The sequence below is a fragment of the Abramis brama genome (genome assembly GCF_963993115.1).
Source record: "Abramis brama genome assembly, chromosome: 11".
NCBI classification, from domain to species: Eukaryota; Metazoa; Chordata; class Actinopteri; order Cypriniformes; family Leuciscidae; genus Abramis; species Abramis brama.
In genome coordinates this window covers 33,921,181-33,947,255 of record NC_139973.1, presented here as the reverse complement: position 1 = coordinate 33,947,255, position 26,075 = coordinate 33,921,181, and the positions used below count along the sequence as shown (strand labels likewise).

At 38.5% G+C, this 26,075-nt stretch overlaps 1 protein-coding gene across 2 annotated transcripts in view; it reads right to left on the bottom strand.

The window, feature by feature from the left end:
• Positions 1-26,075, bottom strand: part of xirp2a (xin actin binding repeat containing 2a) — a 40,262-nt gene continuing 14,187 nt past the window's right edge. The window contains exons 1-9 of one of the 2 annotated variants that reach the window (XM_084128959.1): positions 23,408-23,573; positions 20,076-20,206; positions 15,651-15,785; positions 15,239-15,307; positions 14,980-15,046; positions 14,777-14,880; positions 3,356-12,437; positions 2,346-2,479; positions 1-2,026 (exon numbers count right to left, since the gene is read on the bottom strand). In XM_084128959.1, the coding sequence (XP_083985085.1) occupies positions 2,385-2,479; positions 3,356-12,437; positions 14,777-14,880; positions 14,980-15,046; positions 15,239-15,307; positions 15,651-15,782 (9,549 nt within the window). In that variant the 5' untranslated portion in view covers positions 15,783-15,785; positions 20,076-20,206; positions 23,408-23,573 and the 3' untranslated portion in view covers positions 1-2,026; positions 2,346-2,384. Of the gene's footprint in view, positions 2,027-2,345; positions 2,480-3,355; positions 12,438-14,776; positions 14,881-14,979; positions 15,047-15,238; positions 15,308-15,650; positions 15,786-20,075; positions 20,207-23,407; positions 23,574-26,075 lie in introns of those variants that run through there. The other variant, XM_084128958.1, reaches the window with a different exon arrangement.

The window sequence follows — 26,075 nt, the reverse complement described above, 5'->3', positions numbered from 1 at the left end:
TTCCAGAAACATGGTTTTTATTCATTGTCAATGCATTAGCACTAGCAGTATAATGAAAACAATTAGTTCTAACCACCTTAAGACAGACAACCTGTCAAAAATTCTTTCAAACAAAAGCAGAAATCATAACCCCCTATGAATGTTCTATAATGAAAAAGTAAAAGAGTATCTGCAAACACAGACACATGAAAAGATACATGAATTTTGAATTAAATGTTTACAGCAAAAACAAAAAGAATCACAATCATATTACCCAAATTTGTCTTGCACACCAGGTGCTTTCAATAAAGCTTTTAAAAATGATCAGAATGCAGTTAAATGTGCTGCCTGCTGCGAGCTGAGTATAAAATACAATACAAGCATGCTAACAATCATCTCTCCATGAACAGAGCTTTGGGACTGTTCTAAGGGATGTTAACAGAAACTTTGATTGTGTATAAATGAGTGTATGGCAGATTAAACAGAGTGTTCATTCCCCCCCCATCAGTCATCATCATAATATCGGTTCTGTTTAATTTGATCCTCTACGGACAAGAAGTCATTTTCATCCTGCCAGAGGCTACTGGCTTCACTCAGCAGCCCAGAATCTTTGGTGTCATTTTTATCGAGCGGATTCTTCCTCGTTTCCGCCTCAGTATGTTGGCCCATCTCCCCCTTTGATTCTATTCCAAAATCCAGAAGGTCATCCAGCTGAGATGAAGCTGATTCCTTGCTATAAATGTCATCCTTAAATTCATGAAACAAACTAGAACTGTCATCAAAACCTGCAAATATGTCATCTAGGAAATGTGAGGCACTAAATTTTTTGTTGTCATCTGTCTCAGTGCAAACCAATGTTTTGGTAGTGGGACGATCTTGTTCTGCCTCTTTCATGTCTTGGGAGTATTTGGCACATGATATGACAGAGCTGTCCTCTTGAAGTTGTTGGAAAATGTCAGAAGCCCTGATCTCACTGTTGACCTCTTCTTTAAATGATTCCGGAGAAAAAAGTGCCCCTGAAGAGGACAAGTCCAGCAGTTCTGTTTTTTCTTTAATTTCATTCATTCCTGCCAAACTGGCCTTGTTGTCCAATAATAGGTTACTGTTGTTGTTGTTGTTGTTATTGTTGTTGTTTGCATTGCCATTGGCTGTTTGGCCATTTGGTATTTCACCATCTATCACTGTCACTGTTAGCTCTTCTCCCTCATTTACTTGCACTTTCTTTTCACTTTCCTTTGCACCAATTTCATCAGTGTTTTTTGCTTTGTCACTCTCCTCATCTGCGTTCACATTCTTAGTTCTTTCTGCAACTCCATTCTCCATTTCCTCTTTTTGACCGTTCATCTCCCTTCCTTCTTTTGCCTTCATTACCTCATTATCTTTCTGCTCTGTGGTCTGCTGGCTTTCATTTGAGGGCTCAATGGCTTTGCCTGTTTCACTGGCATCCTCTGCTCCAGCTGTTTCAATGTTTGGTGTTGGCTCCTCTGGCTTTTGAGTTATTTTAGCATCTGTAGATGACTTTTCTGGCATATTTATCGGTGACACAATCCCTCCATCATTTTCTTTGGGCCCATTTTCTGCTGGGTTTCCACTAGTAATTGTGGTTTGCCTCTTATTTACTGCTGGATCATTATCCTCTTTACCTGAAAGTTCTGATTCAACTTGAGGAGGCCAGACAGGTTTGACTACCTTTATTTCATCCTCTAAATTAAATGGCTTCTTTGGGGAATCACAGAGGGGCGGCCACACAACTGCCATTTTATTTGCTTGCTTCTTTATGTCATCATTCAACTTTGCTTGAGTCTTATTCTCTGTAGTATTGGGGTCATTTTCTTGTGGGATGTGAGTTACTTTGACATTAAAATTGACAGGAGGATTGTTTTTCATGTTAGTTGTTTCTGCCGAGTTGTTCTGATTCTTTGTACTCCAAAGTTCTTTGTGGGGCCTTTCTCCAAACCCTTCATCATAGTTGCCTTTAGACTTGAAAAGTTGTTTGTAGTGTGGCTTGCAGTACATTCGTCCATGGAGAGAAGCATAGTTTCCAAGACTGAAGCAGAGAGATAAACACAAATATGATTTGAATTTGCGATGTGGATCTGAAGAACTAGATAGCTGTATATTGTATTCTGACATTACAAGAACAACTCACATATTCATAACTCTCCACAGAAAAAATCATACAAGCTCACTCAAACTTCGAACATTCTTGCCAATGTTGTAATCAGTTTAAATAACAAGTATTCAAATCAAATCAAGTTGCAAATCATGGTGCATTTCACCAAGAACTTCTTCTCACTTGTTCCATGCTGTAACCCATTAAAATGTGGAAAAACATCTAGGATTAATGTGAAAAATGAAGCCACTACCTGAGCTGGCTGCTGCAGTGGGCACATCTAAAACAGCTTTTATGGAAGTTTTGCTTGTCTGCTATGAGAGACTCCATGGGATACACCCTCTTCCGACATGCCTGACACAGTTCGGAATCTGGCACCCGTATCTTCTGTTGGAGAGAGAGACTGACATTAGAAAATGCTTTTAAATCTGTATGTATATGTATACACTGCCCCACCAAAGTCGCTGTTTGGATTTTAATAGGCAAATGCTTAAGAGTCTATGATTGGATCATTATTGCAGTGATTACTATGTTTCTGGCATGTTATATGTTGGAAAACAGTTCTTCTAACTCTAATTGCTGGAGTGTGTAGCTTTTCATTTCTTAAACAACCACGTTGGAAGACACATCATGGCCATATTCTAGGATGACAATGTCCAGACCGTAAATTCATTGAAAGTCTTTGGAATGTGCTGGAGTAAACTTTACAGAGTGCTTAAGTGCATTGTCAATACTTGATGCAGAGTAAAATACTTGATGTACCTCTTGATGGAAATAACATCACATCATTTATTTCCATCAAGAGGTGCATACTTTTTTGCTGAAGATCTTGTATCTTGTCGTTTTTGGCCGGGCAGTGTATATATTTTATGTGTAAAGATGTTAATGAGTTAAGGAATATAGAAAAGCAATCAAAAAGTTGTTAGTATAGTTGCTGGAATTAAAATATGTAAGTACTACATGCATTTAGGGAGGTTAAATAAAACTGCACACATTTCATCTGGACCTCAGCACAGTCTCATAAAATCTAAAGGGCAATACTTCAAATGTTCAGTTCACAAAACAATAATCATATTCACTTTGACTATGATATCCAGTTTAGCAGCACTCCATTATTAACTCAAACTAAAAGATCTAAATTAAAGCACAGGCACAAGAAATACCAAAAGAATCTCTATTTGTCAAGTGCAAACACACCATCACTGTTTTAGTCATCACACTGTACTCTTTGTTAACTTTTCCATGCTCATCACATAGGTTTACCGGTGACAACAGTCTGGTGCTGGTGTGAAACAGTCTGTGATCTGTGCTGTTCAGACACAGTGAAGCCCAGATTTTTGAAGACATTTTCACTCTCTGCCCATGTCTGTTGGAAACTCTTTAGTAACTCTTCTGCAGAGGCCTCTGGTGGAACGTCCAGGACAGGAACATCCCCTCTTACTACATCTGCATAAGTTGGTGGATCACCTCGTGTTTTCACACTCTGAAAGTGGGAGGTTGTTTCAGTCTTCATGCCTGTTATAGTGTTTCCAAACTCATCTACAGTGGAGAAGTGCTCAGTTGCAGATTTGGTTTCAGAAAATCCTTCAGGTGCATCCTCTTGTTTCTCAGGATTCTTTTTCTCTTCCTTTAGGTACTGGTGGGCTTGCTCACCCATTTCAAAGACATTCTTGAGGGCCTTAATATCAAAGCTTGGTATGTCCTCCACCAAGGATGACTTCTTCTCAGGTTCAGCATCTTCTGTGTCACTTTCAAGTCTCTCAGTAATCACAATAGGCTCCTTTCGAACATAAACTTTAGGCTGGGGAGACTCAAATTTGTTAACAAGCCTAGATAGGTCAACCCTGGGCAAGTCCTCTAACATTCTCTCATGTGCATCTATGGATCTCGGGATCTCTGGCTCATCTTCTGTATCTGGTTCAAGACGCTCTGGGATGTCAATAGGATCCCTGCGTACATATGTACGAGACACCTCTGCTTTCTGAGCCTCTTCAAAGAACTCACGCTTGTCTTTCACGGTCATCATTGAGTCTCCATGGATATCTGTGATATCCATCAGGGATGATTCCATCATTTGAGTCTCAAAGGTAATCTCTGAACAGCTGGATGAGCGAGACCCTTCCAGATCTGTTTGGACCTTTATCATGTACTCTGGCAAAGGCATGGGTGGTGGAGTCATGCCTTGCGAGAGTTTGGCTGTGGTATCTCTTAGTTTAGCTAGTTTCTCAGAGCGACTCATTGTGGGGGAGGGTGTGGATTGGTTCAGGCGTGTTGGTGTTTCAGACCAGCGAGGTGGAGGTGTTGGTGTGGTGCCCGACCTGTAAGAGGAAGTCGGTGATGGAGTCACTCTCAAAGGAGAGTCTGTCCTCTTGGCAGACTCAATGCAGATATACGTTGGTGATGGTGTCCGCATTCTTAGCTCAGGTGGCATTTTGAGCTCTGCTGTCTTTGATTCACTCTGGCACTCTAGGCTCTTCTTTTCCTCCAATACTTTCTTCTGAGTCTCTATTTTTGCTGAGCCAATAGTAATCTTAGATATTTTTTGTGTGGCTCCACCTACTATTTTCTTCTCCTGTGTTGACTCACTTTTTGCCGACTCTGAAACAGACAAATTTCCTTCTAAAAAATTCAGTTTAGCCAGGGCAAGGTTCTGTACATAGGTTATGACCTCTATAATTTTCTGCTTGTTGTACTGAGTACAGCTTAAATCAGCCTTCTCTTCAGAATCGACTAGCCAATCAGGAATGATACTCAGCATGGTCTTTAATGACTTTGGATTCATTTTTGCAGGGGATCCTTCAAACTCCTTAATGTAACTCAACAATTTTTTAATCTCTTCACATTTTTGTGCATAAGAATTTTCAGTTGTGATTGATGCACTCTTTTTTGAATCTGCGGTTTCTGTAATCTCTGTTTTGTTTTGCTCCTCTTTCTGCACTGACTGTTTTATGGCCTCCTCTCTGCTTGGAGGCCGCGGTGAAGGCTTTACCTGCTTTTTGATCTGGAATTTACTTTTTTGTTGAGTGCTCTGTTGTTGAACTGTGCTCTGAGTGACCATCATCTCTTCATGAATCTGTACACATTCCTCTCTCACTGCTTGATGGGACTGAATGACAGTTGTCTGCCCTTGACCTTGATGTACGTCTATAGATATTGCTGGTTGTATTTGATGTATTTCAACTGATGGTCTTGGTGCCACAGGTGGTGGCTGCTTAACTGATGTTTGTCTTTGTTTCTTCAACTGCACCTCCATTTTGGTGTCTTGCTTGGTTTGTCTCATTTCCTCCTTTTTCTCAACTTTCACTTCAATTTTTTCCATGGCACTGTTGGATTTTTGGAGGCCCTCCTGACCTATGCACACCTGAGACACACTTGTTTGCACACTTGATTGAACTATGTCCTTTTCCTCTGCCTGTTTCTCCGGCTTTTCTACCTTAGGTACCTTAAATGTTTTCACCTTAAAGCTAGGGGTAACTTTTGGGATCTTTGTGGTCTGAGAGGAAACCTTCTTGACTTCTTGAGCCGCACAAGTCTCTAGGCTTTTGATCTCTTCTTCTTGAGCAGAAACAGTTATCTGACTTTGAACACTTTTTGTGGCCTGGATGCTCTCTTGTTTTCCAGAGTGAGCTTTTGTACTCACAACTTGCTCTGTAACTGAATGTGGATGGACTGTAGGGGCTGGATGGCTTTTAATCTCTAAGGCAGCAGTGGTAGATGCCTGCTTTTTATCTGATACTGTGTTGGATGATTCTGTGGTTGTTTTCTTACCAACTTTGGGAATCGAAGGTTTGCTTATCTGAGAATTTGCAGTTGGCTTTTTCTTTGGAGGGGTCTGTGGACTTTTTTGGGGGGGGAGTTTTTCTGCTGTTTCTTTGGGCAACATGGCTGGCTTCTGCTCAGGCTCTGGTACTTTAGATGTTTCTTTCTGGGTCTCAAAAATTATTTGAGGCTTTTCAGCTTTCTGTGTGCTTGACTCTGCTTCAGCCTTCATTTCACTGACATTAAATGTTTTAGTAGGTGGGGGTGAGGTGGGAGTACTTTCTCCCTTATTCTTTTCAGCCTCCTCTCTTTGTTTGCGATATCTCTCTTCTGCAAGCATTAGAGGTGTTTTGAATTTACTTCCATAAGGTCTTGGTTTTGGAGCAGTAGTGTCAGGGGGAGGTGGGAGTTTAATTGGCGGAATGAAAACCTTTTTTGGGTGTGGTGGTTCCTCAGCTGCTGGTTGTAGCACAGGTATTGCTGATGAAGCTTTAGCAATATGTGGTGCTGGAGGTTCAATTGTTTTAACCAGTCCCTTTTGTTTGGTGATGTTCTCTGTAGTTTCAGTGACTACAGTTATGTTTGATGCAACTGTTTCACTCTGCTCTGCCACTGATAGAGGAGGTGGAGGTGGAGGTGGTGGAACAGGTGCAGTTTGTTTTTTCTGCCATTTAAATGTTTTGGGCTGTGGTTGCTTGGGAGGCTCAGGTTTGGGTACTTTGAATAGAGCTCTGCCTTTTGGCTTTCCAGGTTGAGTGACTGAGCTGAGTTCCTGTTGAGATGGAGGAGGAGGCAGGAGGTCTTGGGGTGGAGGAGGTGGTGGAAAGAATTCAGTGTCTGTTTCCATGATAGGGGGTGGTGGTGGTGGAGGGGGAAGGTCACTGTCCTGTCTCGTGACCAGAGGAGGGCGAGGTAAGAGGGCTGACTGGACATCACTTTCTGCCACTGGTGAGGGAGGAGGAGGCAGAGAAAGCTCTGACTCAGAGGGGGGTGGAGGAGAACTCGGAGGTGGTGGAAAGTGAATCTCTGGCTGTGGCTTCACTTTTTTTATCATTCCTTTGGGACTGAGATTGCGGTTTAGACTCTTAACATTTTTCTCTGATTTTAAATTCTTGATGTTCTGCTTCTGGGTTATGGTGGTGTGCTCCGTTGTCTTAGTCGTCTGAACCTGTGTGACTGTCTTTGTCTCTTCAGTTTGCTTCATGCTAATATTACTTTGTGATACCTCCACTGATGCATTTGTTGAAGACGTAGCTGCAATTTCAGATTTTTTCTCACTCATATGACCTCCAACGTTCTTCTTCTTGATTAACACTGGACTAGGAGTGTTCTGTTTTTGTTTTATATGTTGCTCCTTTACATTAATCTTTTGAGAGCCTTGAGAGGACTCTTGTGAATGAACAGCTGCAGTCATCTGTTTAGTAGTAGAACGATACTCCTCAGAAGATGTCTGACTTTCTGAAGATTTGATCTCTGATGTTTTTTGTGTGCTGCTCTGCTGCATGTTTCTCACTGGAGGTGGATTTTCTGGCTTTTCCTCAGTTTTAGGTCCAGCTGGGCAGTCACGAGTTGCTTGTTGAGGGGGAACAGGATTCCTAATGGGAGCTTTAGCTTTCTTATTTATTTTTGATTTGTGGCTTGATTGCTCTTTCTTCTTCATCAGGGATTTAATGGTGCCCTGAACATCTCCCTTAATCACCTCTTCTTTCTCAATTTGCATTTGCTCCTGTTCATAAAGGGATTTGATGGAGGATTTTATGTCACCCTCTGTGCTTGGCCTCCTCTGCATATTTGGGGATGAGGCTGGCTCTAGTAAAAGCTGAATTGTACCTTTCACATCACCCTGTTCACTTACTTGGTGCTGAAAAGCCCTCTTTTCAGTTGAAGCCTCTTGAAGACTAAGAAGAGCAGTCTGAATGTCACCTTTAACAATCTCCTCCTTCTCAACCTCTTTTACCGCCTGCTTTGCCTCCTCCAGGGATTTTAAGGTACCTTTAATATCCCCTGGCACCAAATCTTCAATAATTACCTCAGTCTTTGCAGATGTTGATTTTTCAAGAGATTCTAATGCACCCCTAATATCACCAGGGACAATTTCAGGTTTTTCTATTTCTTTTAGTTGGTTTTGAGCCTCCTCAAGAGACCTAAGTGTTGTACTGATATCTCCTTTGACTATATCTTCTTTTTCTATGACAACACATTGGTTTGCAGCTTGTGAAAGAGAGTCAAGAGCTGCTCTCAAGTCTCCCTTTACTATATCCTCTTTCCGCATGTTATGCAGGGATAGTACGGGTTCCATCATAAACACCTGTACTGTGTTAATTACATCACCTGGTACAATATCATCTTCAGCAACAGTTCGTCCTATTGTCTGCTGGCTCTTTCTTAGAATCTGCTTTGTTTGTTCTACATCACCTCCAATAATCTTTTCTTTAATGTTTTCCTGAACAATTTCATCGGCCCCCACCTGAAGTTGTCTGAGGTAGTCCATTGCCCCAGACTCAATACAAGTAGAATAAAAACTGACATTTCCCCTCTCTGCTTCTCCCACAGTTATCTTAGAGGATGGGTCCCTTGCATCAGCATTACCCAGCAGCCTATGCAGTGTTCCACGAATATTTCCTCTTACTATATCCTCTTTCTCAACATTCCTCTCACTTTCTTTATTGAGAAGTGAGTATATGGTCATTCTCACATCTCCTTTCTCATCTTCTTGAATCAGAATGCCACGTTTGGAAGATCCTTCCTGCTTGAGCAAGTTATTAATTGCATCTTGAATGTCTCCTCTGATAATTTCCTCTTTCTCAACATTGTCACTCTTATCCTGATTAAAGAGCTGTTGGACAGTTGAGTTGATATTTCCTCTTTCCTCCCTATCTATGGTGATTCCCCTCTCTGTTGTCTCGCGTCTGTTAAGCAGGTTCATCATAATATTGTTCAGGTCCCCATGTATTACTTCTTCTCTCTGGATCTCTGGAGTCTCCTGGTTTAGAAGTTTGTATTTAGCCATTCTGACATCTCCAATCTCATCTGCCTCAATTAAAATGCCTTGTGACTCAACCATTTTCTGAGAATACAGCTCTTCTAGGGTTGACTTAATGCTCTTACCAACGATCTCTGTTCTCTCCACACTGCTCTCATTAAACTCAGTTAGGGCGGTAGTTTCAAATAACCAAGTTGTTGTCTTCACATCAGCTTTTGGGATTTCCTCACGAGAAATTACAGTATCTGTTTCATCAACTTCCTTGATACGATCAAGTGGTTCCTTTTCAAAGAGCCACACAGACTGCTTAACATCACCTTTTACCACTTCTTCACGTGTCACCTTCTCCATCTCGTCATACTCCGAACCTTCACCACGGATCTTGTCAATGGTATGAGTTTCAAACATCCATGTGGAGCTTCTCACATTACCTCTCTGAATCTCACTGACACTAACGGTTCTCACATATTTCTTTGATAGATCATCCATTTCAAAAAGCTGCTTGTTTGTTTTCACATCCCCCCCTTGGATGTCTGCTACTGTTTTATTAGCAACTTTCATATCCTCTGCAATCTCATCTAGAGGCTGTGTTTCAAACCTCCACCTGGCTGTGCTGACGTCTCCTTTTTGGATGTCTTCTTCAGTAACAGCTTTGATGACATACACCTCATCTGTGTCTCTTATTGAGTCAAGGGGCTTTGTCTCAAATAACCATCTTGCCCCAACCACATCTCCTCGCAGAATCTCTTCTTTTGTGACTGTAGTAACCTCATGATAGTGTCCTTCTTTGTCCTTGATAGCATACAGTGGCTGAGTCTCAAACATCATGGTGTAGTTTTTTACATCCCCTTTCTCAATCTCCTTGTGTATGATGCTTTGGAGTTTGCTGATCTCAGTATCAGATGTTTCCTCCTGAATCTTATCTAATGAGTATGTCTCAAAAATGAAGCGACCTTTATCAACATTACCTCCCTGAATATCTGTTACTGTGCGTGACTCCTTTAATTCCTCAGAGTTTACCCTGATGGAATCAATTGGTTGATTTTCAAATATCCAGGTACAGTTCACCACATTTCCTTTCTGAATGTCCTCTGTTTGACGGCATTTAAGTTTCTGCATGGTTTCCTCTGATGTAGAAGTCATTATATCAGATGACTGATTCTCAAAGATGTATTTCATCCGTGATACATCTCCAGAGTTAATGTCAATCTCTGTTATTCGCTTAAAGCCACTATGATCCACATCGTCTGTGATGTTTTCCAGGTTTTCGGTCTCAAATAGGAAACGTACTAGACGTACATCCTTACCTTGTACATCGTCTTGCTGTACTGTGCAAGTTTTCAGGATTGTCTCAGACTCATCTTTGATGCTGTCAAGAGTCTGAGTCTCAAAAAGCCATGTACAGGTTTTAACATCTCCTTTCTGGATGTCTGTGGGGTCCTCAGTCTTTGTCTCTACTTTCTCATACAAGACATCCATTGGCTGGGTTTCGAACAACCATCTGCATGTTTTAACATCACCTCTCTGAATCTCAATGCTCTCATTTTTCTTGTTGTCCTCTTCCTCTAAGTTGAAGTATTTAATGCCATCAAGGGGCTGAGTTTCGAAAAGCCATTTGGCAGTTTTGACATCACCTGATTGGATTTCTTCTTTAGATATTCCTTTGATTATCTGAAACTTAGTGATGCTCTCATCAAACTGATCAATAGGACGAGTTTCAAACATCCACTTGCAGCTTCTCACATCTCCTTTCACAACTTCCTCTCTGCGCACAGTTTTGACCTCATGGTAGTGTCCTGAGCTGTCCTGTACAGCATACAAGGGTGCTGACTCAAATAATACTTTATTTGATTTCACTGAACCACTGGTAACACCCTCCACTTGTATTTTTTGTGCATCTGTACACTTGCTCAGGTCCATGGTCTCAAATATTTCCTTGTAATTTGTAACATCCCCCTTTTCAAGCTCCTCTAGATTAATAGTCCGTGTGATCTCTTTCTTTTCCTCTCTGATCTGCTCAAGAGGTTTGCTTTCAAACAACCACCTCTGGTGTCTCACATCACCTTTCTCTTCTTCTGAAGCTATCACCTTTTGTAGCTTTCCAACTTCTGCTAACTCTTTCAGATTCTCCATTGGCACTGTTTCAAACAAATTCCTAGCAGAAGTAACATCACCACCCATAATGTCTTCTGTCTCCAATGGTCTTGCATTGGTATCGTCTTTAAGTTTATCCATTGGCTGTGTTTCAAAGATCATGCAGTGTCTCCTCACATCTGCACCTAAGATCTCCTCCTTCTGAGTCTTTGTGCTTTCCCATTCCTCATCTTTAATTTGATCAAGTGTCTTTGTCTCGAACAGCCATCTTCCCCTGTTTACCCCAACCTGATAATTTTCCTCCATGGAGACCCCACAGATTAGTTTTACCTGACTTGGATCTTTGCTGATCAGGTCCAGTGGCTGAGTTTCAAAGAGCCAGCGTGATGTCCTGACATCACCTTTCTCAGTTTCTTCACGTCGCACCTTGGTAATCTCCAGCATCTCACCGGAGTCACCGCGGATGACACACATGGGCTGTGTTTCGAACATCTTGGTTGTCTTCTTTACCTCACCTTTGGTTTCTTCAAGCTCTGACTTCAGCTGCAGGAAGTGACTTTCATCAATAGTCTCAGTGTGTCCAAGTGTGTCCAGGTGCTGTGTTTCAAACAAGTACCTAGCAGTTTTCACATCACCCCCAGAAATGTCTTTCATATACATCACCTGTGTCTCCTGCTCATCCTCTTGGTAAATTCTGTTGAGTGAGTCTAGAGGTTGTGTCTCGAATAACCATGTTGCAGTCTGGACATCTCCCCTTGCAAGCTCTAGTTTTCCGCTGTGCTCTGCTGAGTCTGTTTTTTCTGTACCTAGAGCATCGATGGGCTTTGTTTCAAACATCCATGTAGTAAACTTCACATCTTTTCCAGCAATAATTTCTTGTTGGGCTATGTTCTTGCCCTCATCCTCATCTGGTGTTCCATCTTTAATGGAATCTAGGGGCTTGTTCTCAAACATCCAGCGCATTGACTGCACCTCACCTTTCAGGATCTCATCCCACTCCAAATACTCTCTCTCTGGGCTTATGCACTTGCCAGGACTGGTACTTCTGCTGTTTTCAAAAACATAACGTGCTTGCTGAATGTCTCTGCTCACCTCCTCATCACTGTCCACATAAGTTTGCTCCGTGTCTGTCACTTCAGTGAAGAAGTCACGCTCCAGGTTTTTACGCACTTCTGGATGAATGTGCTTGTAGAGGCGCTTAAGTTCATAGAGGTTCCTCTGCTTAGAGTACTCCTCTTTATTGACTGCATATTTGGCTGAAGTAGGTGCATCTGTTGGCTTAGGGGAAAGACAACGTCCTGGGACTTGGGAAGTCACTTGATGCTGATGTGTGGCAGATGCTGGTTGTGCGAAGTGCTCCACGGCATCATATTGTGAGGAAGCCACAGAGGAGGTAGAGGCCTCTTGCATTGTTTTAGTGACAGACATGGTCTCATAGCTACCTGTGGCAGTAGTCTTTGAGGAAACATTTACTGGGGCCCAAGGAAACTGGTTGTAATCAAGATCAATCTTTGTTGTTATAGATGGGAAAGACAAGCATAATCTTTTATCAATACATAATTTTTATGTATAAGTACAGAAAAGGAGTGATACAAAGAAATATGCACGAATAGAATAGCCAGTGGAGACAAAGTTGATGTATGTAAACTAACATATTGGCATTTCTTTAAATAGGGCACTTTTGGCGATGTGGACTTTTAGTAAACTCTCTTAAAACAATTTTTTACACTTATTGGTGTATTTTTAGGTATTTTAGGTTTATTTAGTATGTACATAATTACATCAAAATATGATTTTAGGATAATTTCATATCAGTATATTATGTATCACAATTTTTTTTAATAATATTTAAAAATAAATACATAATTTTACAAAATAACAGCTAGATTGTAAATGGGAACAATTAGTTTTCTTCATTTAATAGTTGTGTCTGGATCTCAGACATGGATAAACCAATGACATATTTACTCTATGTAAAAGACATGTGACATAAAAGTGCCTGAAATGAAAGAAACACCCATACAGTGTATTTTAAGTAAGGCCTGTTTCACACTGAACGCATGAGCAGAGAATAAGCAGTGCGTCTTTTTTTCAGCGCCTGTTCTAACAGATTAGAACATTCACACTGCACACCGAGGGAGCAGAGCAGTGTTGTGATCTTTCAGCGGCGAGTTTACTTTTGCTGCGCTGCTTACGCTGAATTAAAGCCACTGTGCAGTGTTCTTGTTCAAAAAACAAGACTGTACGTAAACATGAAAAATAACAAGTTTCACCATAAAATAAAAGTGAGATCACCATTCACCATTTCACATTCAGCTCTGTGAAAAAAAAAATATATATATATATATATATATATATTATATATATATATATACGAATATTACACGTAATTGTTAGGAGATTTTTCCCAAAACTAGATGTATATCTTAACTTTTAAGATTACTTTTATCATGTAAACTATATGCAGTATACAGAATGTTATATGTGTGTTGGATAGTAGGAGGGGAACATGGTCACATCACCGCAAAGTAGGGTACAACGGGGCTAAAGGCTCCATGGGGTAAAAGGCTCCTTTGATTTTATTTTCCTCAAACATCTGCTTTTCAAGATGTACGTGGATTTTTGGCTGATCCTTGACGCGATGGCGGGCAGCAATGCAAAGTTGATTCTGCGTTACTTTGATCTAATATGTGTTTTTCAAATGTAGATTTAAGTGAACGAGAATCTCTAATCAATAAAATGATTGAATAGTTATATTTCGAGACAAAGGTTTGTTAATGATTTTCAAGCTAATTAAAGCAACAGTTTTTCAATAACGGAAGAATGTGTAAAAGTATGGTATTTGGGGTAAAAGGTGCCCCTGCTGTCAGGGCGAAAGGCACAATAATTAACATGATAATAAATGTCTGGCTGACTTTGTTGACATGACATGGTTAGATTCAGATGGTAAATATCATATATTAAGTTGGGTGCCCTCCTTATAGATATCGCCATATATCTATGGTGAAACCATTCAAAAATATGATATTAATCATGTAATTTAATAAAATATGACTTAATGTTACTACTGTAAATCTAAATTAATTTATTATAGGATCACATTCAATGCTTTCAGAATCTTTACTTTTTAAAATAATTTTGTTCATGTATTTTTAAAATATATTACAGTATATTTATTGAACAAAAATGAATTCTTTTATTTATCAAAATTAACAGAAAATCGTGCAAACTTTGCTAAAGTGATTGTTTTGAACAAGTATTAATTTATTATTTTAGCTAAAGTATTTGTATAAATACAATGTGCCTTTTGCCCCATGCTGGCAAGCCTTTTACCCCATGTGTGGGGTAAAAGGCCCACCTTGCCATCTCATACATTTTTAAAACAAAATAAACCACTTTTATAACTTATTTCACACAAAATCTGTTGATCCATAAATGTTCACTACAAACATATATATTTTGTCTGCAGTCATACACTATGGGAATAGTGAAAAGCAAATTTTTTTTCCTAAGGTGTGCCTTTAGCCCTGTTGTACCGTACTGTATGCTGCGGCTGCCCATCATAAATCAAAGCATTTGACAGACAGTGGTAGGAGGAGAACACCTGAAAAACATGACAGAATGGACTGTATTTGCGGTCCCAAGTCGAGGTTCAGCTGCGCGTGACAAACGCTGCCAGTGTGAAAGCACAATGGTTTCGTGCTGCTCCCGCTCTGTATAGCCTCCACAGCCCCACTCTGCACAGCCTCCACTCTGCTTGTGCATGCAGTGTGAAACAGTCGTAATGATCTTTTAATCTATTGAAAGTAAAACATTTTACTGTGTGCATGAGTATACTTTATTTTTACCTTGATATGTTTGGGTGGAGTGGCCTCTTCAATACTTTTTTCATGCTGCTGTTTCAGGACTTGTGTAGAAACCGTTGCCAAATTTTCTCCTCCAATTACCATCACTTTAACAGAGTAAAAGTGAAAAAATAATTAGTCATGAGGTAACTCCCCATTGTCTCACAGTTCGTTATTTAAAACAAATAATTCTGCACATGCACTACCTTTCTCATCATAATGATCCCCGAAACTTGAGGCCACACTCTGATGAACATTCTGGTCCAGGGAAACCTAACATGAAAACAGTGAGCAACACACTTTATAATTTATCAAATGAATGCCTAACCACAAAATATAGGTTTTCAACTAACTATATTAGGTTTGGAACAACATGAGGGTCAATAAATTATGACAGAATATTCATTTGTATTGCACCTGCAGTATTATAAAAATGGGATCCTATCTTTTGTGGATATACACTACCTGAGCGTTTGAGGTACTACTTTCTTTAACACTGCTTCGTACCGTCACCTCTGATGAGCTCACCACCTGCTATTAAGACAGAGAACATCTGTTGTTAAACAAACATACGCAATATGCAACTCACTGCTGTTAGTTTGACATAATCAACAGTGTAACACTGCTCAATGTCTTGTGATATGAGATATATAAACATTGTGATATGAGATTGTGATATGAGATATATAAACATTGTGGAATCAGTCTAAATCAGGTGTTTACTGCATGCACAACTGTTAATTGTCAAATAGGGGATTTAGTAGCATTGCAAACTGTACTCTTTCATCAAGTCCTGTTTTAGTCTATGAATGTGTTTTTGTGGATTTGAGGGAGTATTGTGGATCCCCTGTATTGTCTGTGTATTCATCTGCTGTACCTGTCTCTGCTGGTAGTGGTGTTGTATAACAGTGCTTTGGGATGCAGAGGAGGAACTGAGCTCATGGCTTTCAAACTGTTTCTTCACGCTGGCCAGTCCGCCTGGCAGAGAGCACGGCTCAGAACTGTCCATGACCTTATAACACATAATAAAATGCTCAGACACTCATAAATATACATATTTACATACTGTACATACAAAGATCTGAGACATGATTCTCCTCGCAGAACCTTATTTCACCAAGGGCAACATGTTCCTGGATCAACATCTTTGTTGAACCTCGAACAACATTCTAATTAACCAATCAGATTTTAAGGACAAGTTTACAGCTTAGGCTTACAACCAAGGTTAGGTGCTTCTACATCAGTTATTCAGCTATCATTCCCCTCTGATTTTAACGATTACTTATGGGTAGAGTTAGGTTTAGGGGTAGGGATATGGTTATGATAAAATTTTCTGAATGTTGTTCCAGGAACAACCAAATAACGCGTCTTACTGGGCAAAATCAGGACAAACATTCTTCCACCGCAGGAACTTTCCCCAGGAACTAGGAACTTTGGGCTGGTACTCGATGTGTTTACACCGCAGGAACCAGGGTCTAAATGAAGTTCCGGGTAAATATTTTCCCCTCCGATAGTCCCTGCTCATGAGGTAGTACTTTTTCAAAGTTCAGGAACTTTCAGGGGTGGGACTTGTGCGCTGCACAAGCTGATTGGTTGTGTTCACGCCGCATTTTGGTTGGATGACTCCACGCAGCATTTTATTTATTTTTAACCTCCCTTTTTAAAAAATCTATTGCAGTTCGTGTCGTGGCTTCATGCAGTAAGAGTTGTCTGTCTGCAAATATGGAATTTAATAAAAAAAAACTGGTGGACTGGCGACGAGTTTCAGGCTTTATTAAGGGTATTTGTGGAAGACGAAACTTTCTGCGCGTTCGTCCCAGCCATCTCACGGTCAATAATGTCCGCAATAGATAACATAAATTTTATATCTAACGTTAGCATTACGAGCTTACTGAACACGCTTTATCAGTGCTCGTATCTTTTATTATTAAGTCATTATGCTTACACATTGTCATCTATTGCAAGGCACTCCAAACTAGAGCCCGACCGATAAAGGATTTTTAAGGCCGATACCGATACAAATATTTGGTGATTTAAAAATCCGATATTCCGATATATCGGCCGATATATATATTTTTTTACAAATCCAGAAACGTGTAACAAAACATGAACAGATTTTCCCTAACATTAGTTATTTGTAGTTATTTAAGAGTCCTCAGCCTTACTAAAATAATATAATGCAGTTTAAAAATAAACTTATTTTTTTTTAAATTAACTTTATTGTCACAACAGAACAGAATATATTAAAGTTCTGATAAATATAATGTATATTAAAAATACAAACTTAAGATATGAAACTTAAAGTCCTTTGAACAAAAAAAATCAACTATTATTATTAATATTGACAGTAATAATTTAAAAAAATAAATGATGATGATATTATTATTATCATCATCATTTGTATTATTATTAAACAAGACAAAGGTCACTCCTAATTCTATCCATCTATTCCATCAAGCTACAACAAACCATTTTCAATCATCATTTGCTGCCTGCCTTCTAAAATCTACGACTTAGTGATGCACTAAATACATTATGTGAGGTAATTAACACATGGTTACCGAGTCGATCGTTCCCTGGGATGCGTTTTCATGAAAATCGAATGTAAAGAGTTTTATCTCTAAAAACAGATTAACGTTAGCTTATAACGCTAGTATATGGGGCACAGAGTAAGTAAAAGTAAATCGCTAGTTAATACCACTAGCAAGGCTCAAAATAGCCTCACACTAACACGGTAGCATAATGAGAGTCCCTACATGCAAACCGAAGCATTGAGAACTTTGTAAGTGTACAGACAGTTTAATAAGAAGATACTTTATAAAGACAGTACATTATGCGTTTACAGGCATCATCTTGGAAAACAGTCTTGACTAATCGAGTCACGAACGCCGTGCTACGTTAGATTTCACAAACGTAATTCCTATCGACCAGCTCACTTAGCACGGCATTCGTGACTCGATTAGTCGAGACTGTTTTCCAAGATGGCTCCTGCATGTAAACGCGTAATGTACTGTCTTTATAAAGTATCTTCTTATTAAACTGTCTGTACACTTACAAAGTTCTCAATGCTTCGGTTTGCATGTAGGGACCCTCATTATGCTACCGTGTTAGTGTGAGGCTATTTTTAGCCTTGTTAGTGGTGCTAACTAGCGATTTACTTTTACTTACTCTGTGCCCCATATACTAGCGTTATAAGATAATCTGTTTTTAGAGATAAAACTCTTTACATTCGATTTTCATGAAAACGCATCCCAGGGAACGATCGACTCGGTAACCATGTGTTAATTACCCCTACAGTAACGCACACTTGGATTTCACACACGTGTAAAAGAAAAGCTAACTTTTATGCACAGGCTATGTTTGATACTTTTTCTCTATGTCTAAATGTTCACTCCTCGCGTGCCTAACTTACGTTTTACAATGCAGGGACTGGACCTACAGATATGCTAGTTATAAATACAGTAATCATTACTTTATTTAGGCAGAATATGTTGTGATTTCCATGCTCATTGATGTTAGCAGTCTTCCTTGTAGAGTGCGCTCTGGTGGACAAACTATGCAGCGCCAACACTCATAACATGGTTGCAGGGTGTTTCGTCCGCTTTTATTTTATTTTTTAAATATTCATTTATCGGCCGTTATAAATGCCGATACGATAGTTTGGAAAATGCCTAATATCGGCCGATAATATCGGCCCGCCGATATATCGGTCGGGCTCTACTCCAAACCATGTTACAAATTTACTATAACAGGATTGAAATAGCGCTTTGAGGTTAGTAACAAACAACTATTTACAAGACTGTCACTATTTATGATTGATAGACGGGGTTCAGGCTTTTTTTAAGCGTATTTGCGAAAGAGGAAATTTTTGCGCGTTCGTCCCAGGCATCTCACAATAACTGATAACATACGTTGTCTAATTTTATACGCATACGAGCTTTCTGAACACGCTTTAGTATCAGTGCTCGTCTATTTTGTTTTGTTAATTACCTCGTTAGTAAACCAATACACAACTGCAGCACAGTTTGAATCTCCTCCATACTTATTATAAATGTGGCGCTCAAAACTGATTACTGTCCGTCGCAGACTGGGAGGAGCAGTTGCGCGCAGTTTACCTTCCCGGTACTTTAGACCGTGGTGTAAACGCAGGGCAAAAAAAGTTCCTGGGACAAATTGTTCCGGGTAATTTCGGTGGAAACGTGGCTAAAGCTGTTTTCTTAGAACCAGAGGTGTAAAGTCCAGGGGTCAGAAAGAAAAAAATCCTACCATATGTTTATTCCACCCATGAACTCAGCCAGCTGATTTCACTAATTAGTTCTTTCTCCTGGCTGAAAAACTGTGCTAATTAGCAAATCCAGGTGATTGGAACAAAATACTGAGGAGGACTTTTACTTTCTGAACCTGGACTTTACACTTCTGCTTAGAACCTAAACACACATTATCATTTAAGAAGTCATATCATTATTCATTATTGTTAATCAATTATTATTAAATTATTTGTTATATTGTACAAACCATAAAGACAGAGCATTAGTTTTCCAATAGTGTGTGCTAACCAGTGACAAGAAATGTTTCTCTCCACACTGTTAGTAAAAATGTCACGGAATGCAGCGCAATAGCAAACAATCAGAACATATTTGGAGGGCTGGGTTTTCAACCACTGGGATTTCACAATGGGTGGACTACCTTCCAGAACCCTCCAGACTAGACTACAAATTGACACCATTACTGCAGGGTTATTATTATTAACTAAAACTAAACCCATAAAAAATTGGGAAAAAAATATTCGCTGAAAGTAAAATATAAAAAATCTTAAACTTTTATGTTTTATTTCAGCTAATTGCCAAGGCAACATTTCTCATTTTCATTTTGTTTAAATTAAAGTACAACACTAATGAAAACTAAATAAAATAAAACTTAAAAATAAAATGTAATTAAAAACGACATACATATATAAAATACATACAATTATAAAAATGACACAAAACAATAAATGTACTAAAACTTATCTCATGAGGCAACGGGAGAGGATTTATAAATGACAGTGAAGCGACGTACAGTAACTGACGCTGGTAGGTCACATGATAATGACAACATGGCAAAAGTAGTACAGTACGCCCAGATTATATTCACTACACACATTCATACTATAAAGACATACTTGTTTAGCAGTCGTGAAGTATTTAAGTATTTATCTCAAGTGGAAGGCCTTAGACAGGAAATAAGAAATCATACAGGTAATATGAAATGAGTCTGTGGGGTAGCATATGTTGCGTGTTTGTGTGTTCATGCTGGTAAATACCACAGATGGGCTTCTCTCCTCCTTGGTAGCGGCAGCTTGGTATAAGGCCAGTCTCTGCTTGAGAGGCAAGGTCTCAGTCTCACTGTCAGCGTGTGTTTCTCCTGATGGTGAAACACCTGCACTGCCTGCAGCTGAAACACAGAAACGTGTGCATCATTCGCTATTAAACCTGAAACTGTAACATAAATAGATGCATTTCTTTACCCTGACTTCAGGGTTCATGATTGGTTCAGGGAAACTAATGTTAGAGTAGAGATCACATCATCTGTCATATTTTAAGAGTAAATTTAGCCAGACAAAGTCAAACTGACAACAGGGATGTATTGTGACAGCATGCTGATTCTTTCTCTGTCTCCCAGTCTATAGATGGCTCAAGTGACAAGATGAGGAATGATGTCATAAAGCATGCACGTCGTTCACATCAATCACTGTTTTCAAAGTTTGATCCCCAAGCCATCACCACCTCCAGCTCTGGTAAGGGTTACACATATAAGGTCATTTACACATATTTTAGAGTTTTTTTTTAAATTACTGGTATCTGTCACAAATCTGTCGTCTCACACTCATTTTAAATATTTTTTATAACAGAGAATTTAATGACACTAATAATATAATCTTTAGCAAAAATTAAAATGGCATTTCATATGTTCACTTGTTCTTGAAGCATTTAACATTTTTTTTTCATTTTGCTTTTCTATTTTTTATCATCACGGTGTAGAATTTTAATATTGGCCGTTTATGGGTTATCAGCCATGACATGAAAATAATTAATGGCTTGTCAGTATCAGCCAGAATTTTAATATCGGTGGTTGATGTACAAGGTTGCATTAAAATGCTTGTGAAAATGATTTTTTTTTTTGTTCTAATTAGCTCATAACATAGCATGCATCCATTCAAAGTCCTTTCATATTAAATATTTGTAAAATATCTTTAAAAATAATTTAATTATTTAAATCTTACGTTCAAGAAGTCGCATAACACATGTAAAAACACAATGAACACAAAGCTGTATGTCATGATGGATTATGAATGAAATGTCATAACATTCCAAATAGACACATACTACACTCTTGAAACAAAAAAAGTTCTCACAGTAAAAAAATATTGTTGGTTTAACTTAAAAAAGTAAGTTAGCTGGTTGCTGTAAAATGTTTAGTTCATTGAAAATAAAAATTTGAGTTAATACAACAAAGGAGATTAGTTTAATAAATAGAAACTCAAAATATTATGTTATCTGAACCACATTAATAAACAAAAGATAAAAGTTGTGACAACAAATCATGAAACAATTTTTTATAGTGATATAGAACCTTAAAGGTTTGTCAGGAACTTCTTACTAGTATATATATATATAACTTTCAGAGGTTTACATTTAGGGATTTAGTTTTAAGTCATTTTTTCTTTTCACTAAATTGAATTAAACAGCTTGTAAAATACTTAATCACTAGAAACAATTTAAATAACCTGTTAAAAATAAAAGTATTATGCAATTATTTAAGACATTTCTTCTTATATAGAACCTTTTTGGCATAAAGGATTCTTTAAAATCGAGTCAATTACCCTAGGGTTCTATATAAAACCCCACTGAACCTTTTTTTCTGAGAGTGTAGCTCTTTGAATAGTTAGCACATTTTAAATTCTTCATTGATTAAATATTTGAATTCAGTCCATCACTGTTAAAAATAAGAGCCACTGGGAGATGCACTGCAATGCTATTTGCGGATTATTTCAAGCCAGATCTTTGTACTGTGTCATACAACCACACTGCTTTTCTTGCATCAGTAAAGTATGACCGTATCACCATGTGACCAAGACATGTTCCCTGAACTGTTAATTTTAGCAGAGCAGTTATTCAGTGCATGCCAGTGTAAAGCTAGCCAGCAGAGGGAGAGAGATGATTCAGATCCAGAATAAGCAGTATCTGTTGAACAGAAACTCTACACCTGAGGGTATCTGACACTTTTCAAACACAGAGATGATGGGATGTGGAGACAGAGGGATCACGCACTCGTTTGTCATTATGAAAAGAGAAAGGCATCAGCGGGGAAGATGGACGATGCAAGGCTCAACATTCCAGAAAACCTCCAAGTATCTAGAACCGCAGGGGTTGGCGGCATTCTGGACTGTTGTGCATTACCATGACGTGAAGTAACCACAGTACTGAGAGCAATTAAAGAAGACTTATTTTAAACCAAGGACCGTTAGTTTCATATTTCAGACAGAGAGAGAGAGAGAGAGAGAGAGAGAGAGAAAGAGAGAGAGAGAGAGAGAGAGAGAGAGGTGCCCCAGGAAGAGTGACTTCCTAAAATGCAAAGCCAAGGAAATCTTTATATCTGTCACTTGTCTATCATTAATATTTCTACTTCTCGAATAATACTGTCTGCCTTTTTCTGTCACCTATGACCAAGAGAAATAGGCATTAGTGTAGATTGACTGCTTTTTTGTTATTTAGATAAAGGACTGCTTTGGTTTTGGTTAAAAAATAGCAATCTATAAATGTGCTAGACATCCACTAAATGTATGATTAAACTGCGTATCAATACACGAATGTGTTAGCATCATGTCAGTAGGCCTGTAATATTCTGGACTCTAGGCTATGGAATGCAGCAGTAGCTTACAGGCTAAATTCAGAAAGTCCAGTCTTTGGGACTCTATTCTGAGACACTCTTGGAGTGAGCCGACATATATGAGACTCACTGCCTTACAGCAAACACAATGCTCATTAGGATAAAGACAATTTACTGTATACAATTAACATGTTTCGCTCATCTCATTTGACATTTGTCTTCACATTGTCCATTATTCATATAACTTTTAATTCTTTAAACCAGTCATCAGTTTCTTTAAATACATTAAACTGATACTGTTGTGAAATGAAAAGCATGACGAGTTTTGAATTGCTAGAATCCCAAACTCTGAGATCTTGTCTTCCTGAAAGGCCAGTGAACGGGTATTGGAAAATCTGATATTGTTTGGTTTATAACAAAAGAACCCTTTTGTTACTTTCTGTTCATATAATTAATACTCATCAATATTCATTTTGGTCAACTCCATTATGATGTGACAATAAGCCATGTGTCCTCTACATACATTCTTAATGAGCGCTCTCGAAACACATACGCCACTGGCCTCAAGCACTTAACCTGGAAATATATTTTACTTAGTCAGCACATCTCAACCCAATTTACCATTTAAAAATGAGATTATTGTTCAATTATGAATTATTGAGTAATTCATTGTCAAAATTGGTTTAATTGGAAGCCATGCATCTTCCAAATGAACAACAGACATCTACAGTTCACCAGAAACCACTTTTGTTAAACCACACTCACCTTCAGAGGTCTGACGTTTCCTCTCGGTTCCTCAACGTTACTATAGTGTCACCTGGACACCAGATCCCACCTAGAGACCCCTAGACACCCAGCGTCCGTGTGTGAAAGTGTGAGTGTGTGTTTGGAGACCAGCTCCAGTCTACTGTCCGGTTCACCTCAGAGTGATGGAGGGCAGAGACAGCTGGTTGTATTTCAGAGACCCTCCTCCTCTTTAAAAGATTGCCAGTCTGCTAGGCCTTTTTTTAGATAAGCTACTCAACATGCCCTTAACCTGAAGTCACAGAGCGACAGACAGACACACTGAGGGGGACAGGCACCCTACTGTCTGAGAGATTTCAGGGACATTCATCCTTGGCTTTGAAAATGCACTAGCATCCCATTTCATCTCTTTAAATGTAAGATTCAGTGAAAACTTTCACTCTATTTAATTTTTGTTAAATGTCCAAGCAGATCTTTTTCATACAATTACAGCTCATAGTGACCACTATAAACTCCAAAAATCACACATATTTCATGTATCATTAAAGCAGTCCATAAATCGCATCTGTTATATTCCAAGCCTTCTGAAGCCATAATATTGATTTGTGTGAGGAACAGATCTAAAAATTCAAAGATAATCTCAATAAACTATAGAAACACTGTGACTGGGACAATTGAGAGGAAGATAATCAGTGAATAATGATTTAAATTTCAAACTTTTACTTTAGAAGACTTGGAATATAGAGCACAAGTCATATGGACTACCTCTACCTCCTGTTTTTGGAGCCTAACAGACATGGAAACTAGGAATGCTGTATGGAAAATTCTTTCGAAAATGTTCCTTTTGTGTTCCGCGGAAAAAACAACATACAAGTTTGGAACAGCATGAGGGTGAATAAATAATGACGAACACAATTTTCTAGAGAACTTTCTCTATTTGAAGGGGATCACAGGAGGTGAGAGCTACTTCAAAACTGAAGTAGTGATTAATATAAAGCATTTACAGAAAGATCTTACATCTTTTTGTGTGTGTTGGCGTCAGGGTCTGAAATTAGCCTGGACTTGAGTCACTCAAAGTGACAGAAATGGCAAAGAAAACACTCCCAACAATTTCAGTGTAAAAATCAAAAAGCTGAGCATCTATTGTGGTTACTTTTGTATTTGATGTCTCTTTGATTTTAACAGCCATAATTGTTCAGGTGAAATAGCATTTTTTGCCAAATGGATGCTGTGCTTTTTATATGGTTAGAAAAAAAAATTATCTTATAAAAATTGGAATACAGACCTAAGGTTGGTCTCTTTTTAAATGAAAGTAGTGGATTATTGCTGAAGTGAATGTGTAAAAAGTTATAGAAGTTTAAATTTACTATAAAGCAAATCTACTGTGCTAAACAGTTTTATTTTATATAAATATATTTACAAAAAAAAAATACTTTAAAAATCCTATAAAACCAGCCATATGTCTAACTAAGTGAATGCGTTCTTCTGTCAAAAATTAATACTTTTTTGTCACAATATCACAAAATAGTCACAAAAATATGGAATCTTGAATCTCAGACTTTTCCAACGATGTGTTTTGTAAAGATTAGAAAAAGTTTTGATTATAAAATAGTGCAGTCAATTTTGTAATATGAAACACGACACCGCCCACTAGGGGAAGGAGCCCGCTAAAAGAAATGTAAGTACTGTTTCCATGGTAACGCAATGTCCAATTTTTTTAATAGTTTTCACAGGATGAATACTGAGGGTGTAAGTTTCGAATGATACCTAATTTATGATGGTTAATAAAATATGTTATAGGGGAATTTAAAAGACAATAAAAATGAGTGACAAGTTTCCTGTTACCGGCGATAGTTAAAGGTATAGCGGAGGATTTTTTACTTCCAGGTGGATCACCTATACTATTGGTCCTCCTAATTGTCAATCATTCTGGTGAATCAATCAAACTTATTCAAAAAGTGGAGAGGGTGGGTCTTATCTAAAATTCGGAAAGATCCTCCACTATACCTTTAATGGGGTTAATAAAAAGAGAGAAAGCTGAGACAGAGGAGAAAATATTGTAATGATATAATCAGAACAATCAGAATTTCCTCCTTTGCTCCCGTACAACACTAACTCCATGCATCAGATACAAACACTCAAGAGAATGCAACACTTGAGGGACGGTCATCATTTCCATGAATGTGTGAATATGGACCTGTCATAAACAAGGTTGTCTATTTCAAAGACAAGCTGATAGCCCGATTTAAAGAATGAATGAGGGATAACAAAAGAGAGACACATGCAGACACTGACCATACACAAATCAGCTCACCTGTCAAACAAACCTATTAAATTACACACACCTCCCACTAGCATATTATTATCACTGCATATTTAAAAAAAAAATATATATACATATACGAGCATTGTAAAATAAAGTTTGGGTATAGTATGGGTACTTTTAAGACTATATCCTGTGTCTGATTAAACTTAAAGTAACAGAATGACATTGCAGCAGAAATCTAAACACATGTACAGTACATACACACACATACATGCATGAGCACTAAAGCAGAAGTCTGTCATCACAGTTGTCATCGTGCTAGACAGCAATGTGTGAAGTCTTTAATCATGTCCCTTTTATACACACACACACACATACACACAGCCATGTTTATGTGATTTGTGAGGACATTCCATAGGCGTA